The sequence below is a fragment of the Marmota monax genome, unplaced genomic scaffold (genome assembly GCF_021218885.2).
Source record: "Marmota monax isolate L192 unplaced genomic scaffold, Marmota_monax_Labrador192_F-V1.1 WCK01_AAM20220418_F8-fsc01085, whole genome shotgun sequence".
NCBI lineage: Eukaryota > Metazoa > Chordata > Mammalia > Rodentia > Sciuridae > Marmota > Marmota monax.
In genome coordinates this window covers 1-17,495 of record NW_026694201.1, presented here as the reverse complement: position 1 = coordinate 17,495, position 17,495 = coordinate 1, and the positions used below count along the sequence as shown (strand labels likewise).

Below are 17,495 nucleotides of genomic sequence, written 5' to 3'. Positions count from 1 at the left end.
ACAAGGCCAGTGCAGAAACAGCTGTAGATTAAGGAAATATTCTGAGGCCTATTTTCCATATCTTTCAATTTGAAAACTGGAATGTAATGAGATACTTTAAAATAACAGTTACTGTTTAACCAAGATTGTACAAACCTTAATTCCTTTAAGACTAGTATTTTGTGTGTGTTATTAATGAAACTTAATACACATTAAAAGCTATTTTATTAGAATGCAAGTATATTATTGCTTTAGCATTTCTCTCTTCTATCATTTTTAAAAGCCCCAGTTAACAGGGGTCTGAGAAAAGAGCCTATCAATACATGTAAAAATGAGGAAAAACTTGTCTTTTTAAAAGAGGAAAAAGGCTTAAACAACTTTAGGTGATTGTGCTAATTATGTATAAGCAATATAATTACATGCACACTGTTTGAAATTTGTTTTGTCCCAATTTTGTTTTAATTCACCCAGACATTCACAGAGTTTTACTTTACCAGTAGAAAAATTTCTTAGATCCTTGTCCATAAATCACACCTTACAGAAGCTGAATTCCCAGCAAATCCTTTATCAGTGAAAACCTAAGGAACAAAAGAATTTTAGACCATTATTATAATTATAAACATTGTAACATTTAAATATCTTTTAGTTAAGATTGTTTGATATTTCTATATTTATAGATGATATTTAGCACTTTAACTTTGTAAATTAATAAGTATCTTCTTTAATAAAAACATGTAAAATTAATCCCATTTATCTTAAATTTATCTTATTCTTAAAAAATAAAAGTCAAGACATCAAACAAAGGTAGATAATATTAATCATCTCTTTCCTGTTGAAGAAAATTGTTATATGCAATGTATAGTATATTTTAGACATTTCACATTAATCAGCAGTTTATTAATTATCTGACTACCTGGAAAAAAACTTCTGAGTCATTAATGTTAAAGCCATATTTACATTTATCTGTTTACCCATGTTAAAGGGAAATTATTTGTAAGTTACTTGAATTAATTAAAATATATTTGGATACATTTTTTTAAATTTTAATTATAACTTTTTCAGGTAGAAATCCATAGGTTGGAAGTAATGGTATAGATTTTTATCAATGCTTTTCTTTGATTTAGAAATTAAAATAAAGCCAATCAGACTTTTACATTATGACCTTAAAATAGAATTAAATTGTACAGATGGAAATGTCAGGTTTGAAATCTGGCAATCATGGAAACACTGAAATACGATTTCAGGTTTGCCAGCTTTGTCCCCACGACTGCCAGACACACTTGCAGCATCATCCTCTCTTGAAATTGGACTTTAAACAAAGAGAGTGCAAAACACCTCCACAGTTAGATAAAATAAAACTGATTAGAAAAATACAATAATTTTAGAAGACCAGACATCCAAAGAATGCAAAAGGCTATACAAATTTTTGTTTAAAAAAAAAACAAACTTTTACATTTAGAATCTTTCCATTTCTCTCTCCTGAAACTGTAGAATTAGAGAGGGGCTTATTAACAAACCAGCATGGTTGTCAATTCTGCAGAATCAAGTCAGAAGCTCTGGTTGCTTTTTGTTGTTGTTGTTGATGATGATGATAATGATGGACCTTTATTTTATTTATTTGTATGTGGTGCTGAGAATCAAACCCAGGGCCTCACACATGCCAGGCAAGCACTCTACCACTGAGCCACAATCCCAGCCCTCTGGTTTGTTTTTACAAACAGGCAGCACCCAGCAGTTTCTGGCCAAATCACCATTAAAATATTTCCTTCTGGGGTTTTATCTCAAGAAAGGTTGAAAAGTTCTTTTCTAAAAAAAAATTGCCCAAATTTTATCTTTTTACTCCTCTTTCTCCTGACAAATCTCAGAAGACAAAGACTGTTGCTGAGAAGGAGAGGGGCTAGAGAAAATGCCAGAGGCTGAAGAACCTTAGCTAACATTTTGTAGCCTTTAAAATCAGAAACTGAAATAGAAACCAAACATTGTATGCTATTACAGGGTGAGTGAAGATAGTTTCTAAACCACAACATAAACTCTCCCATGTGTATTTTGTCCAGTCACTTGGTCAGTGGTACCAAGTGCCTCCCAAGAATCTACATCTGTCTACTGCTCGTTTCTTAAAGAAACAAAGACAAGTTTGAAAAGCAAATTCTAAAAGCTGCAACAACTGTGATTCTTCATCCTAAACATAAAAGAACTTTGTTTTCATAGTTATAGTTTCAGAAAATATTGCAAGTTTTATAACAGGCTGACTAAGCAATTTACTCCACCAGTCTCTATATTTCAAAAGTGATGTGGCATCCCTTTTATGAGGAGTGGCAAGCTCATCTGAAATTTCTCATTCTGAAAGCTTCAAGGACAGATCCCTGTTCAGGCACCAAATTGTCACTGGGTCCTGAAAAAATGAGGGATCATATAACCACATGGAGGAGTGAGCTTGCTAGGAAATTAGAAGTCTAAAATAATATTTAGAAATAATGACAAAATGCAAGGAAATACAGTGGGTGCCTGGTGAGTGGATCAGATCTGATGAGTCCAATCTCTAAGAAAGAGTAGGGCTCTGTATGGTTTATTTAAGGGGAAGAACATCAAAGGGACATGTTATCAGAAAAGTTTCTTCAAGGTAAAAAAAAATAGTGGGCAGCAACAGGCAAATTGGGACTTTTATATTTATGTGATATATTCTTCTTCCTCTGGACAGCTGGCACCTCAAGACTATTGAACTGTGCCAATATTTCTTTCACTGCAGAGCAGCAGGCATCTGAATACAAAATAATCAAACCCATAAATTCCATGCCATGCATGGAATCTTCACCATTAACAGTGGCCACCTGCAACTGGTCATGTCTTTCAGCACTGTTGTACTGAGGGAAACCCAAAATGGCTATAGAGTTTAAAGCAATAATTCATTGGTAGCTCCAAACAGTCCTAAGATTCAGAAGAGGTACCATGAACTGTGACCAACAACATAATTGGGTAGCTTGTGTAGAAAATAGAAGTGAGGTATAGAGGAAATTTATTTGGCTACAGCTTAAGTGGTTCAAAACTGTCCCACATGAACTGAAATTCAGTGTTAGCTTTCCATTGTTGTAACAAAAACCTGAGTTTAAGCAACTTCAAAGGAGTTTCAGTGGTTTCAGTCCATGATCTCTTGGCCTCATCACTTTGGGTCTGTGTTTAGGCTGAATATCATGGTGGGAAGCATGTGATTGTAGAAAACTTCTCACATAATTGTTGCCAGGAAGCAAAAGAGACCAGAGAAGAAAGGTCAGGATCCCAACATCCCCTTCAAGAACATGTGCTCAAAAACCTAACATGCTCCAATGAGGTTCTGCCTCATAAAGTTTCTATCACCTCCCAGTAATACCAGAGGCTGCCATCAGGCCTGCATCATATAGCCTTTAGGGCCATATGAGATCTATAGCACTCAGCTACTGTGATGGAATGGAACTCCATGTTGATTTGGTCTATTGAATCCATGCAGGAGTCTAGGCCAAATTAATGGCTTCCCAAACATTTTATTTCAAAATCCCTAAGTCAGTTTCTCAACATCATGTACTTACCTGAGAAGTACCTCCCCATGATTCTGGATGTGGAGTGGATCTTGCATCTGACATGTTTATTTTTGAGGCTGAGAGGAGAACAAGCCTCTTGGAATATTTCAATTAGGAAATGTTTTTGTTTTCTTTCAGGTTTCACAGAAAGCTTACTTCAGTTGAAAACAGAGTTATAAGATGCAATTATAATAAATGTATGTCTGGAAATTTGAGAAATACTTTCAAAGATGCAATTGTATGATAGAATTTTAAAATATAACAGCAATTTGTAGATCCATCATTTTTGCCTAAATAGTACCATAATAATGAATGAACTCCAGACATTATATTTCAGTTCACAAATCCAATACAATTTGTATTTGTAAAAAGAAAAAAAAGTCCCAAATAAAAGGTAAATTTTTCCATTATTATACATAATGTTACCTACTGATATTTCACTGGCTGATTAAAGTCACAGAAAAAAGCTTAAATTCAAAGCTGTAAAGTCTACAATTCTTGAAAGACATAGTCTGACCAGACTGGCCCTATGAAGATAGACAATAAACATTTTGTACTCATCAAAATGATCATGGTCCATCTATTCAGTCAGGATTATTAATTTTCATCAATGTTCTGTCAGCTTTCTGTCACTATAACAGATACCTGAGATAATCAAATTATAAAGAGAAAGGGTTTCTTTGGCTCACACTTTTGGAGATTTCACTCCGTGATCACTTGGCCCCATAACTTTTGGGCCTGTAGAGAGGCAGCACTTCATGGTGAGAGCATGTGTTGAACAAAATCTTCCAATGACCCAAAGACTCTCCTCTAGGCCCCACCTCTGAAAGTTTCATCTTCTCCCAAAAGCACCACACTGGGGACCAAGCCTTGAACACATGGGCCTTTGGGGGACTCTCAAGATCCAAACTGTGGCAGTCTCTTAAGTACAAAAATTAATCTTGTGCATCTTTGTCTGGAAGAGTAGGAAAGACTGTTCCAAATAGTTTGGGCTCAAATTTCTATAACACTTTCAATCTTCTTGAAAATTCACACAAACCTCTTCTTCTCCTATATCTAAGAACATAATTATCAGTAAAACACTCTAGCATTATATAGTAGGAACAGAAACTGTGCCACTAAAACAAAAATAATCTATTATGGGACAAAAGGATAGGATAGAGCACTAATATAATACCAGGATATTGTTGGGGATATATTTTCAGCATCCTTTAACTTCAGATGTGTTTTCCTCTGATCTGGTTAATTTCTGCTCCATGAGTGAGGCACTCAATCTAAAGTCTTGGTTTTCCTTACCATTCATGGTCTCATTTGTAGGAGCACTAGAGGCCATGCATGTTTTGGTATTTTGTTATCTGGGTAGGATTCTGTGGGCCCAGGGGCTATTATTTCTTTATCCAAAACTATGTTCATTTAGGTCAATCCTGTTTTTTTTTTTTTTTTTTGGTTTTGTTTCTTTGTGGTACTACCACATGAACCATACACAGACACATGCAACACAATCAACAAGAGCTAATTAATGTAGCTTATTGTGTTTAGCTGTAGATGACATTAGTCAACCCCCAATATTTGTCTTATTTTCTCTGTCATATTAAATATCTCAAACTTATTAGTTGTACCAAAAGCACACATTGTTTTCCTTCTAGCAGTAGACAAGTGAAATTATTTCTTGGTAGAAGTTTTAATCCAAACATTGCTTTGAAACAATGCTGTTTGTGCTTGCTTCAGTAGCATATCTACAAAAACAAAGGTGTGACTGTCATGTCAACTTGACACTCAAATATATCTTCTGAATCTATACTTCAAATAAGTGCAAATTCTTCAAATAAAGACAATAGCAAAGTCATATTTTGACATAAATTTTGTGTAACTATCCTGTGTCAAACCCAAAAGCTTTTGCCCAGAAGAGACAGAAAAATATGTATAAATAATGGTTCAACCAGAGAAACAGAATGAGTAGTGTGTGTGTGTGTGTGTGTGTGTGTGTGTGTGTGTGTTTGTGTATTTACCAGGGCTCGAACCCATGCTTTTATACATGATATGCTCATACTTCCTAATGGGCACAATCCCTAGCCCTACATTTTCATGTGTGATGTAGTCATATTTGCCTTGTCTTTCTTTTGTTGCCCATGTTTTTAGTGTCAATCTTAGAGACCATGACCAAAGCATGAAGTTATAATTTCTTATAAAATTTACATAGCTTCAGGCCTTAGTTTATGTTTATTCTCTACTTCAAGTTAATTTTTACATATGGTGTGATGTAAGGATCTAACTTCATTCTTTCAATGTGAACAATAAGTTTTCCTATACTATTTGAAGATGCTGTACTTTCTCCATTGTATAATTTGACACCCTTGTTGAAGACCATTTCCCCATATACAAATCAGTTTATTTCTTTCTGACTGTTCTGTTTCATTGGTCTGTGTGTTGGTATTCATGCCAGTACCACACTTTTAGTTACTGTGGAATTGCAAGTGTTGAAGTTAGAATTTGTGACATCTCTTAGTTCTTCCTTTTCAAGATTGTTTTGTCAATTCATAATATCTTGAAATTCCACGTATTTTTTTCCTATTTAGACAAAAATGAAACTGGGATTTTGATAAGGATTGCACTGACTCTGTACAGCACTGTGAGCTATATGGAAATATTATCAATATGAAGTCTTTCAGTCTTTGAGCACAAGATACCTTATACTTATTTGTGTCTCATTCAATTGCTTTCAACAATGTTCTGAAATTTTGAATATTTGAATCTTGTTATCTTCTTGTAAGTTTTTAAAGTATTTTATTCTTTTTGATGCTTTTGTAATGAGATTTATTTCTTTATTTCTCTTTTTTATTGTTTATTAGTATAAGTACAATCATAATTATTTTTTTATCCTGTAATTCTGATGAATTTTTAAATTAGTTATGACAGTTTTGTGTGGAATATTTATGGTTTTTTTTAGCCTGTGCAATCATGTCATCATCATGAACATAGAATTTTACTACTTCTATTCTAATTTAGTTGTCTGTTATTTCTTTCTCTTGCCTACTTGCTCATAGAACTTTTAGTACACATTTAATAGAAAGGGCAATACTGTACATCTTTGCTACCTTTGTGATCTGAAAGGAGAGGCCTCCAGTCTTTCACTGTTGAGCTTGGCTTCAGCTGTAGCCTTTTATTATATGGTTTTCATTGTGCTGAGACTGTTTCCTTCTACTCCTTGTCTGTTAATTGTTTTTATCATGAATTAGTGTTGAATTTTGTCAAGTGCTTTTCCCTCTGGCATCAGCTGAAATAATCTTGTGGTTTCTGTTGTTCCTCCTATGAATGTAGTACACTGTATTGATTTTTCATATGTTGAAGCAGCTTTTTATTTCAAGAGTAAGTTCTGCTTGAACATGGTATAGAATTGTTTTACTTCTTTTTTTCTTCTTTGTGTGTGTGTGTGTGTGTGTGTGCTGTTGAGGATCAAACCTAGCACCTCATGCAAGTTAGGTGAATATCCTTTTACTGAGTTATATCCCCAGACCTATAATTTTAACAATATGTTGTTGAGTTCAGTTTCTTAGAATTTTGGTGATGATTTTCTCACCAGATTTTTCAAAATTTGTTGGCCTATACTTTTCTTTTCTTGTAGTGTCTGTCTGGCTCTGAGATCTGGGTAATTGTGACCTTGTAGAGTGAGTTTGGAAGTATTCCTTCCTGATATATATATATATATATATATATATATATATTTTTTTTTTTTTTAGAGGTTGAAAACAACATATGGCATTATAAAAAAAATGTATGGCAGAATGGTCCAGTGAAACACTGGACACCCAGGGATTTTCTTTCTTTGGTGGTTATTGACCATTGACAGAAATCTCTTCAAAATTTAAGGGCCTGTGCAGATTTTTTATTTTTTCACATGTTTAGTCTTTGCATGCTATGTTTCTTAGAGAATATTAACTTCTGTGGTATCCATTTTATTGACATAAAATTGCTCATAGTAATTTCTTTAATGTTTCTCATCTTTGTGACAGAAGTTTTAACATATCATCAATTTCTGACTTTAATTATTTGAGCATTCTCCTTTTTTCTTAGTTAATGTAGCTGAGGAATTTTCAATTTTTTAATCTCTTAAAATATCCAGCTCTTTTTTTTTTGATTGTTTTTTTTTTTTTGTATTGTACTCCAACTTTTGACTTTATTTCTACTCTATGTTATTTTCTTCCATTTGCTAATTTATGTTTAGGTTGTTCATCATTTTCTAATGACTTAAAGTACAAAATTGCTATGTTGCTCATTTGAGTTATTTTTCTCCTTAAATGCCAGTGTTTCTGCTAAAAGTTTCCTAGTTTGTCCTGCTTTTCTCCATTTTTTAAATTAAATTTTTATCACTTTAAGGGTTTCTTTTTTGTAGTGATTCTGGGGATCAAGCCCAAGAGCATTATACTTGTGAGGCAAGCTTTTAACCACTAATCCATACCCCTACCTTGGCCATTTTATCACTGTGTTGCCCTGACTGGTCTTGAACTTGTGATAATTTTGTCTCAGCTTCTTAAGGAAATGAATTGTAATCAAGTGCTGCCACACCTGGTTTATAACATACGTTGAGGGACTATTATATCATTCTCTAGTAGGTGAGCACCATGATATTTCATTACATTTGAGAAGGTCATCTCTGGAACATGGGTTGTGAATATATTTTCTTGGTACTAAGGTTACTGAGTTTCCATCCTGTGAATCTAAGAAAGTGTGATTTTTCAGAAGATTTCCATTTGAGGGTCTTTGCATGTTTTCCACCACAGCTAGTCTATGCTTTAAACTTTTATAACTGCCTAATAATTGAGACCTTTCTCTTAGCCTGGAAGTGGTGGGTATATAAGGAAAAGGTTAGTGATTTCATCTAACTTCATAGTGAGTTGTAAAGATATGAAACAAGGGGTGGAAAATAAAATTATTGCCTGCAATTTGGAAGAAGGGGAGAAAAAAAAAGAGCTTTGAACTCAGGGTGTGAATCTTTTTCTACTGGCTTTAATATGGTTGGCTTTGCACTTACATGGGGTGTAGGAAGAAGCTCCTCAGCCAGTCTCTGAGTGTCTCCCAAAAGGAATCTGTCCAGGTTTGGGGGAATTGTTGTGTCCAGGGTGGGAAACAGGGTCCAAGGTTTCATATTCACTTTCTTGATGATATTTCTTCCTATTATTCACCAAGTGAGGCAGGCATCTGTAGGGGCAAATTTTTATCCTTAGGATGGAGAAAGCTTCTGAACTTTTGAAGGACTATCAGTCTAACTATCCTCTTTCTATTTATTTCAGCCAACACTCTTTGGAAACTCATATGAAACACATGAGAATAAATATTCTCTCATAAAATTGAACTCAGCATGCCAAGAAGTGTTTTGTGTCCACCATTTTTCCTTATGGAACCTATTATCTGTGACCCTTAACTGAACATGCTCACAAATGTGTCCTCCCTTGTTAGAGTTTGGATCTGGAATGTCCCCTAGTGTCTCAATGGTTGAAGGTTTTCTCCACCACTGATGGCACTCTTGGGAGGTGTTGGAAACTTTGGAGCTGGGACCTCATAGGAGGAGGTTTGTCAGTAGAGGCCTGTCCTCACAGGGTATGTCTTGTTTCTGGCCCCTTCTGACTCTCTCTGCTTTTCAGCTGTCATGAGCTGAGCAGCTTTTCTCCACCATTACCCTGTTACAATGGGAGGCTCATAGTTATGTGAAAGCTAATGGAAAGCTGACTAACAGAGATAGCCACATGATTTTCCATATGCATCTGTGTAGGCTGTACAAACAAAATCCCACACTTTCTTTGTTGAGCAGAGCATTGTTTTGCAAATAAGCTTAGTGCTCTCCTTACCTGTTGAACATAGTAAATCTTTATCCATTGTTTGGCTTTTTGGTTTTGCATACACAAAGATGAGGACCCATTTTTTTTTTTTTTGGTTATAAAATTGGTAACTTAAAGGGGAGAATTCCCTCAGAGGCTCCCAGGATTTTGCTACTGGACTCACAAGGAGTGAGGCAGAGAACAATGGCAATTTCCCAGGATGCCAGGCCCTGAGATGATAAGGGAAAGTACCATTTCAGAGCCTGATTCAGTGGCCTTGTACCATTGTCATTTTGGGAAAACTTAGTGGCCACTTGGAGCCTGTTGCTTGGAAGTATCCACAGATCAGTGAGTAGTGCTGGGCCCATGAGTGGGCTAATAGGGTTATGACAATCTAGAGAAAGACTGGGAAGGTCAGAGAAGCATGCAAGGGTGAGCCACAGATCTAGAGCATTGTGCCTTTGTCCTGGGATCTGGGAGGTTAAAAAGATACCTGAAGAGGAGGCTAGCCAGGGAGACCTGACCACAAGAAGTCTCAGAAAGGGTCTGAAAGATTTAAAAATAGTATTTCTGTCTTGATTACTGGCAATTAAAAGCTTGGGATATTGAAAGACATTTCCATCCTGAAGATCTGCATCCAAGTAAAGGAACTCCAAAAGGAACTGTGGGTTTTATTTTGTTCTATAGATGGATAGATATTTCAGAACCACCAGATATCTAATTTTATATTTTCAGTGCTCTGAAATCTTTGGACAGTAGACTGAATTCAAAATTTATGTTTGGGTAAAAAACTCTGAAATTTGCACTTTTGACTAACTGTCTTTTCTCCAGCCTTTATGGAATTCATATGAAGGCAATGATACAGAAGAACTTGAAGAAAGAGAGTCTCTCTCATCACTGGTAGATGTTTGACCCATCACCAGTGACAAAAAAAAAAGTTTTTAAAAAAATTGCCTCTTAAATTCTTAGGCATATTTTTTAAACTTTTGTTGCCAGGGACACTGTACCACTGAGTTTAATGTCTAGGCATTTTTAATTTTATTTTGAGATAGGCTCTCACTAAGTTGCTTAGGGCCTTATTTAGTTGAGGCTGGCTTCAAACTTGCAATACTCCAACCTTCACCTTCTCAGTCTCTGGAATGACAAGCACACACCACCACAGCCAGCACTCTAGGAATAATTTTAGTGGTGGTTTCAGTGACTGCTTCACCCTTTCACAGAATTTTCCCCTTCCTTAAATTTTTAACATTGTTGAGTCCATGATTACATTTTATGGCTTTTTTAAAATATTCACTTTTAGGAGGCCATCCTCCCAAGATGGCAGAGTAGAGGAAGGAGGAGCTTCCCTTGTGCTCTGCTGTTTAGAATTTGAATGACAGAAATAAGGCTTCATAATGAAGCTACTGTATGAAGAAAACCATTATAAATCATTATTTGTATGTTCAAGATTTAGAGAATCCCAGAGATTCTAGTGCAGTGAATAAAAGATATAAGAAACTACACTAAGACCTTGCAGCAACACTGGTGTTATGTCACTACAAAGGAAGGGGAAAACAAATGTGAAAGAGAAACACAATAGAAAAATTGGCACACAAAATGTGCTCTGTGTTTCTCACTTTGTAGGTGAGAAGGAGACCCAGCTTGAGGGGATTATACTGATTCTTGTTCCTATGGGAACTTGAGAGTCCTTAACAAATGTTTTCATCTGTCTCAGCCAGTGTTTATATATGACCTAAAGCATAGCTCTCAAATCACAATCCCAAAGCATTCCCATGAATAGTGGATCCAAGGGGATTTGGGACAGAGATACAGAAGAAAATGTATCCGGTTTGCTCTTTAAGGCCACTGACACATGAATGACAACCAGAAAAGCATCAGGGAACTTGTGCAGGCAGGAGTACATAAGGTAAAAGAAGACTGATTACAATAGAGACAGAAGAGTGCAATCCAATTTCCTTTAGAGCTTTGTGGCACCAATGATCAACTGCAAAGGGTAAGGGGAGATTTGATCAGGTGGGTGGAATTACATTGGGGATGAAGACTTGGAAACCCAAATTTGGGTGGTAGATGGGATACAGGAACCCTGCCTTGCACCATCCACCCAGAGGTCTATCAATCCACACTGAGTAGAACTCTAAAGACAATAGAGTCCTAGATGCCCAGGTGAGCTTAATTTCTACTCTGCCCAGGGGTGCAAGGATTTAATCTCTCCAGAGTACTTACCCCTAACAAAGGTCCAAAGGCACACTTCCAGCTATGAAGAGGTCTGGTCAAAAGCCCAGTAAAAGATTCTTTAAGTTCCATATCCCCTGTACTGACTGTGCATAAGCAGAGAAGTTGAGAGCAGGTTCAACAGGCTGCACATCCAATTGACTCCAGCAGCTGGAGAGGCAAAATTAACAAAAGAAAGTTGGGCTGAAACTTACCTAGTCTTGACTCCTTCTAAGAGGCACAGTAAGGGACAGAAAGATAGTTTGGTATAGAAAGTAAATACAGAACTTCAGGTACCTCAGTGGGAAATTTTCAATATTTTTTTTTTTTTTAACCACCAATAGCATTTTATTTGGAAATTTCTATGTATTACATAGGTATTTACTTCCTCTCATCCCTACTCCTACCCCAAACCTCATAAAGATTTAAAAAAAAAAAAGTACAAAAATCTCTCATCCGATTTCTCTAAAGTCTTAGGTTAAAAAACATAAGCGGTGCTTTTCCTTGAGGGTGCTGCTCTGAGGAAAATGCGGTCCGTCCTGTGCTCACTACAGACTTCTTCTCCTTCTGGGGAAAAAAATGGTCAATGCCTCAGCTTCCTTCTAATAAATTCCTTTCTCAATTATTAAACATTATCATTCCTCACTTGGCACCTTCTTAGAAACTTGATTGTTGGATGCATTTTTCATTTGGCAAAAATTCAATGTGGCTTTGTGTGGGATGTTTAAGCATAAGAAACAGCAGTGTTGATGTTCTGGTTTTGAGAGGGAAAACAGAGAGACGCATACGTTCCCTGGAAGAACAAATGTAGGAGACGAAGATGGGGTGTGCAGGGTTAACAGGGCTGATAGACACTACTCGGTTTGAATTCTGTGGCTGTCAGCTACCAGAGACTGTAGTGTAGGCCAGAATATAAATCTCTTCAAGAACAAGTTTGTTTAGGCTCTGTGAGATGACACAGCCTGCTTCATTTTGTTCCAAGTGTATCAGAGCAGACATGCACAGCAAGGAGAAGTATGGGTCATCCACAGGGGGCAGAAACCTGTAAATAAACATATGGAGGCATTTCTGCGAATGCCCCGTCAGTCCAGGCACTAGGTGAAGAAAAGAGAAGCATTCTATTAAAGTACACTTCGATCCTAACTCACCCAAGGCCCCTGGCTTCTTAGAGCCAATATATTCAAGGCCAAAATTAAGCTGAGTTACATGTCACTTGGAAGCTGGTTTGATGGGGCCACTGCAGAAGACTTGGCTTTGCCTACGAGGCAGCGAATCTACCCAGAAGGGTATGCCTTGATGATCTTCACGTCGTCCACAGGGCGGTCCTGGGAGTTTGTTTCCACCATTCCCACTCGATTTACCATTCCTATGCCCTGGCACACTCGGCCAAAAATGGTGTGTTTGCCATCAAGCCACTGGGTGGGGGCAAGAGTCACAAAGAACTGGCTGCCATTGGTGTCTGGCCCTGCATTGGCCATTGCAAGAATTCCAGCCCCAGTGAACTTCAAGTCTGGATGAAGTTCATCTTCAAACTGTTTGCCATAGATAGATGCACCACCTCGACCTGTCCCTGTTGGGTCACCGCCCTGGATCATGAAATCTTTGATGATTCTGTGGAATTTGGTGCCATTGTAGTAACCCCGACGAGCCAACTCAGCAAAGTTCTTACAGGTCTTCGGAGCGTGCTTCCAGTACAGCTCCAGGACAATGATTCCCATGCTGGTCTCCAAGTAAACGTTGGGCGGCTGCCAGGAGTCTGGGGGAATGGCCGCCATAACGAAGCCGGCGGACTCCTCCTCTTTCAATATTTTTAATAAAGAATTTTTACAAAAGCAAGAGAAGCTACTTTCACATCTGGCAAAATAGTTTTAAGCCCAAATTAGTCAGAAGAGAAAAAGAAGGTCACTTTATACTTGTTAAGGGAATCATTCAACAAAGAGAGGTAGTTATTTTAAATACTAATGCCCACCAAATTTGTAAAGCTCCATACATAAAACAAGACCTACTTAATATAAAGAATAAAATAGACTCTAGTACAGTAATGAGGGATGACTTCAACACATCTCTTACACAAACAGATAGGTAATCCAGACACAAACCAAGTAAAGTCTTTTCAGAACTTAAAAAATACAATTAATCTAATGAATATAAGAGATATTTATAAAATATTTCATACATTAATATCTAAATTTATTTTATTCTCAACTGCAAATGTATCCTTTGCAAAAATAGACTATATTTTATGACACCAAATAAATCTTAGGAATTACAAATATACAGAGGTAATTCATTGCATCCTATCAGTTCATAATGGAAAAAAAATAGAAATTAGTAATGAGATAAAAACAAATAATTTCAATATCTGGAGATAAATTATAAGCTTTTAATGATGAATGTGATCATAGAAGAAACCAAGGGAGAAACACAAATTCTTAGAAGTAAATGAAAACAGAGATACAACATATCAAAATGTCTGAGACAGTATGATGAAATTTTTAACAGGCCATTTTTTTTTGAAATGGGGTACCTACATTAAAAAAATAGAAGGATCCTAAAAAAAATATATAATTTTACATCTCAAAGCCCCAGAAAAGGAAGAACAAACTAATTCCAAAATCAGTAGAAGACAGAAAATTCTTAAGATCAAAGCCAAAATTAATGAAATTGATAATGAAAAAGATACCAAAGATCAAAGAAGTGCAGAGTTGGTTCTTTCAAAAGATAAATAAGATTGAGTATCTCCAACCAAAAGATAGAGAAGACCCAAATCATCAAACTTAAAAATGAAGAAGAAGATATCACCACAAACACTTCTGAAATCTAGAGAATCATTAGAAATTATTTTGAAAATATATACTCCAATAAATAGGAAAACCTAGAAGATATTGACAAACTTCTACACACATATGATCTATTCAAATTGAACCATGAAGATGTAGAAAATCTAAATCTACCAATATCAAGCAGTGAGGCAGAAGCAGCAAGTAAAATTTTTCCAACAGAGGAAAGCTCAAGATCAGATGGATTCTCAGCTGAGACTTCCAAACTTTTAATGATGAACTAGTGCCCCTTCACTGAAAAGGAAAACACTCACTGGATGCAGTACTGCACATATATAATCCCAGCAGCTTGGGAGGCTGAGGCAAGAGGATCGCAAGTCCAAAGCCAACATCAGGAGTATAATAAGACTGCATGCAACTTAACAAGACCTTGTCCCCAAATAAAAAGTAAAAAAAAGGACTGGGAATTTGCTCAGTGGTTAAGCACACAGGCTTCAATCCATGGCCACCCACCCACTAACCCAAAAACAAAACAAAACCAAAAAAAATAATGCCAAACTTCCTCTAATGATTCCTTGAAATAGGAAGGGAAGAAGCACTCTCAAATTTTTTATATAAAGCCAATCTCATACTGGTGTCAAAACATGACAAAAATACATCAAGGAAATAAACTGCAGGGGCTGGGGATGTGGCTCAAGTGGTAGCGCGCTCGCCTGGCATGCGTGCGGCCCAGGTTCGAACCTTAGCACCACATACAAACAAAGATGTTGTGTCCGCCGAAAACTAAAAAATAAATATTAAAAAAATTCTCTCTCTCTCTCTCTCTCTCTCTCTCTCTCTCTCTCTCTCTCTCTCATCTCTCTCTCTCTTTAAAAAAAAGATATAAACTACAGACCAATATTCATGATCACATAAGCACAAAAATCCTTAATAAAATATTAGAAAAACACATTCAAAAACATATCAAGAAAATAATACACCATGATCAAGTGAATTTCATCCCAGGAATGCAAAGTTGGTTCAACATACACAAATGGATGAATGAAATTCACCACATAAATAGAATTAAGAGCAATAATTAAGGCAGAAAAAGCCTTTGACAAAATATAGCACCCATACATATTAAAAACTCTGGAAAAACTAGGGATAAAAGGAATTCACCTCAACATTATAAAAGATACATATGACAAATGCAAAGCAACAACATCAAGCTGGATGAAAAAATTATGAAAATGTTTTCTTTAAATCAGGAACAAGACAAAGATGTCTGCTCATCAATCTTATTTAATAGAGTTCTTGAAACTCTAGTCATAGCACTGTGGCCAGTGAAGGAAATTAAAGAGATACAAATAGGAAACAGACAAGTCAAATTATTTCTGTTCATGACATGATCCTATACCCACAAGAGTGCAAAACTCCATCAGAAGCCTTTGGAGCTGATAAACAAAATTATCAAATCAGCGGAATACAAGATCAGCATACTGAAATCAATAGCTTTCCTATACTTGAATAATAAACCAGATAAGAAAGAAATCAGGAAAATTATTCCATTCACAATGACCTCGAAAATTTTGGGAGGGGGGATGCATATAATCAAGATGCATGAAAGGAAATGAAATTAATTGAAACTCCTATTCTTCACCCTGAACAAAACTCAACTCAAACTGGATCAAAGACTTAAGTAATAGAATAGAAACCCTGTGCCTAAAAGAAAAAAAAAAGTAGGTGCAAATCTTCACCATTTCAGCATAGGAAATGACTTTCTTACCAAGATTCCTAAAGCACAAAAAGTAAAATCAGGAATCAACAAATGGGATGGATTCAAACAAAAAATCTTCTTTGCAGCAAAGGAAACAATAACCCAAGGAGAGAGCCTACAGAATGGGACAAAATCTTTACCACATGAACCTCAGATAGAGCACTAATCTCCAGGATATATAAAGAATTCAAAAAACTTAACACCAAAAAATAACAAATAACCCAGTCAATAAATGGGCAAAGAAAATCAACAGACACTTCACATAAGAAGAAATACAATCAATCACAAATACATGAAAAAAATGTTCAACATCTTTAGCAATTAGAGAAATGCAAATCAAAGATACTCTAAGATTTTATCTCACCTCTGTCAGAATGGCAATTATCAAGAATACAAGAAACAATAAACATTGGCAAGGTTTGTGAAGAAAAAGGTACAATCAGACATTCCTTGTGGGAAAGAAAATTGGTGCAACCATTGTGGAAAGTTGTATGGAGATACCTCAGAAAATTTGGAATGGAACCATCGTTTGAACAACTTATCTCACTCTTTGTTTTATACCCAAAGACTTAAAATCAGCATATTACATTGATGCATCCACACCAATGTTTATAGCAGCTCAACTCACAATAGCTAAACTTGGAACCAACCTAGGTGCCTTTCAACAGATGAATGGATAAAGAAAATATGGTGTGGGATTCTATAACATGTACAACTAAAAGAATGAGAAATTATACTCCACCTATGATGATGTATTAAAGTGCTTTAAATGTCACAAATAACCAATTAAAACAAATTTTTAAAAAAGTTTCTGCCCAACAAATGAAAGAAACATAAAGAGAGAGCCTACAGAATGTAAGAAAATATTTTCCAGCTACTCTTCTGATAAGGGCTTAATATCCAGAATATATAAATAACTCAAAAAAACTTAACACTAAAAAACCCAAATAACCTAATCAATAAATGGCAAAATAAGTAAACAGACATTTCTCAAAAGAAAAAAAAATACAAATGGCCAAAAATACAAGTAAAAATGTTCAATATTCCTAACAATCAGGAAAATGCAAATCAAAAGTACATTGAGATTTCATCTCACTCCATTTAGAATGGCAATCATCAGGAATACAATATTAATAAATGCTGAGGAGGAAGTGGGGGGAAGTGTAAACTCATATATTGTTGGTGGGTTATATATTAGTACATCTACTCTGAAAAGCACTATGGAGAATCCCCAAAAGACTAGAAATGGAACAACCACATGATGCAGCTATTTCATGTATTTATATTTATCCATAAAGAACTAAAATCAGCATACTATAGTGATACAGGGGCCTCAATGTTTAGAGCAGTGAATTCATAAGAGTCAAGTTATGAAACCAGCCCAGGTGCTTATCAACAGATA

The 17,495-nt window shown here is 35.9% G+C and overlaps 1 protein-coding gene across 1 annotated transcript; it reads right to left on the bottom strand.

Moving 5' to 3' along the window:
- Positions 1-11,948: 11,948 nt before the first annotated feature.
- Positions 11,949-13,354, bottom strand: LOC124108040 (peptidyl-prolyl cis-trans isomerase-like 1). Its single transcript, XM_046466399.2, has one exon. It carries the CDS (start codon positions 13,327-13,329, stop codon positions 12,829-12,831), a length of 501 nt encoding a protein of 166 aa, XP_046322355.1. The 5' UTR covers positions 13,330-13,354; the 3' UTR covers positions 11,949-12,828.
- Positions 13,355-17,495: the final 4,141 nt, after the last annotated feature.

Coding starts and splice junctions, on each gene's coding strand:
- LOC124108040 (XM_046466399.2), bottom strand. CDS start 13,329: ATGGCGGCCATTCCCCCAGACTCCTGGCAGCCGCCCAACGTTTACTTG.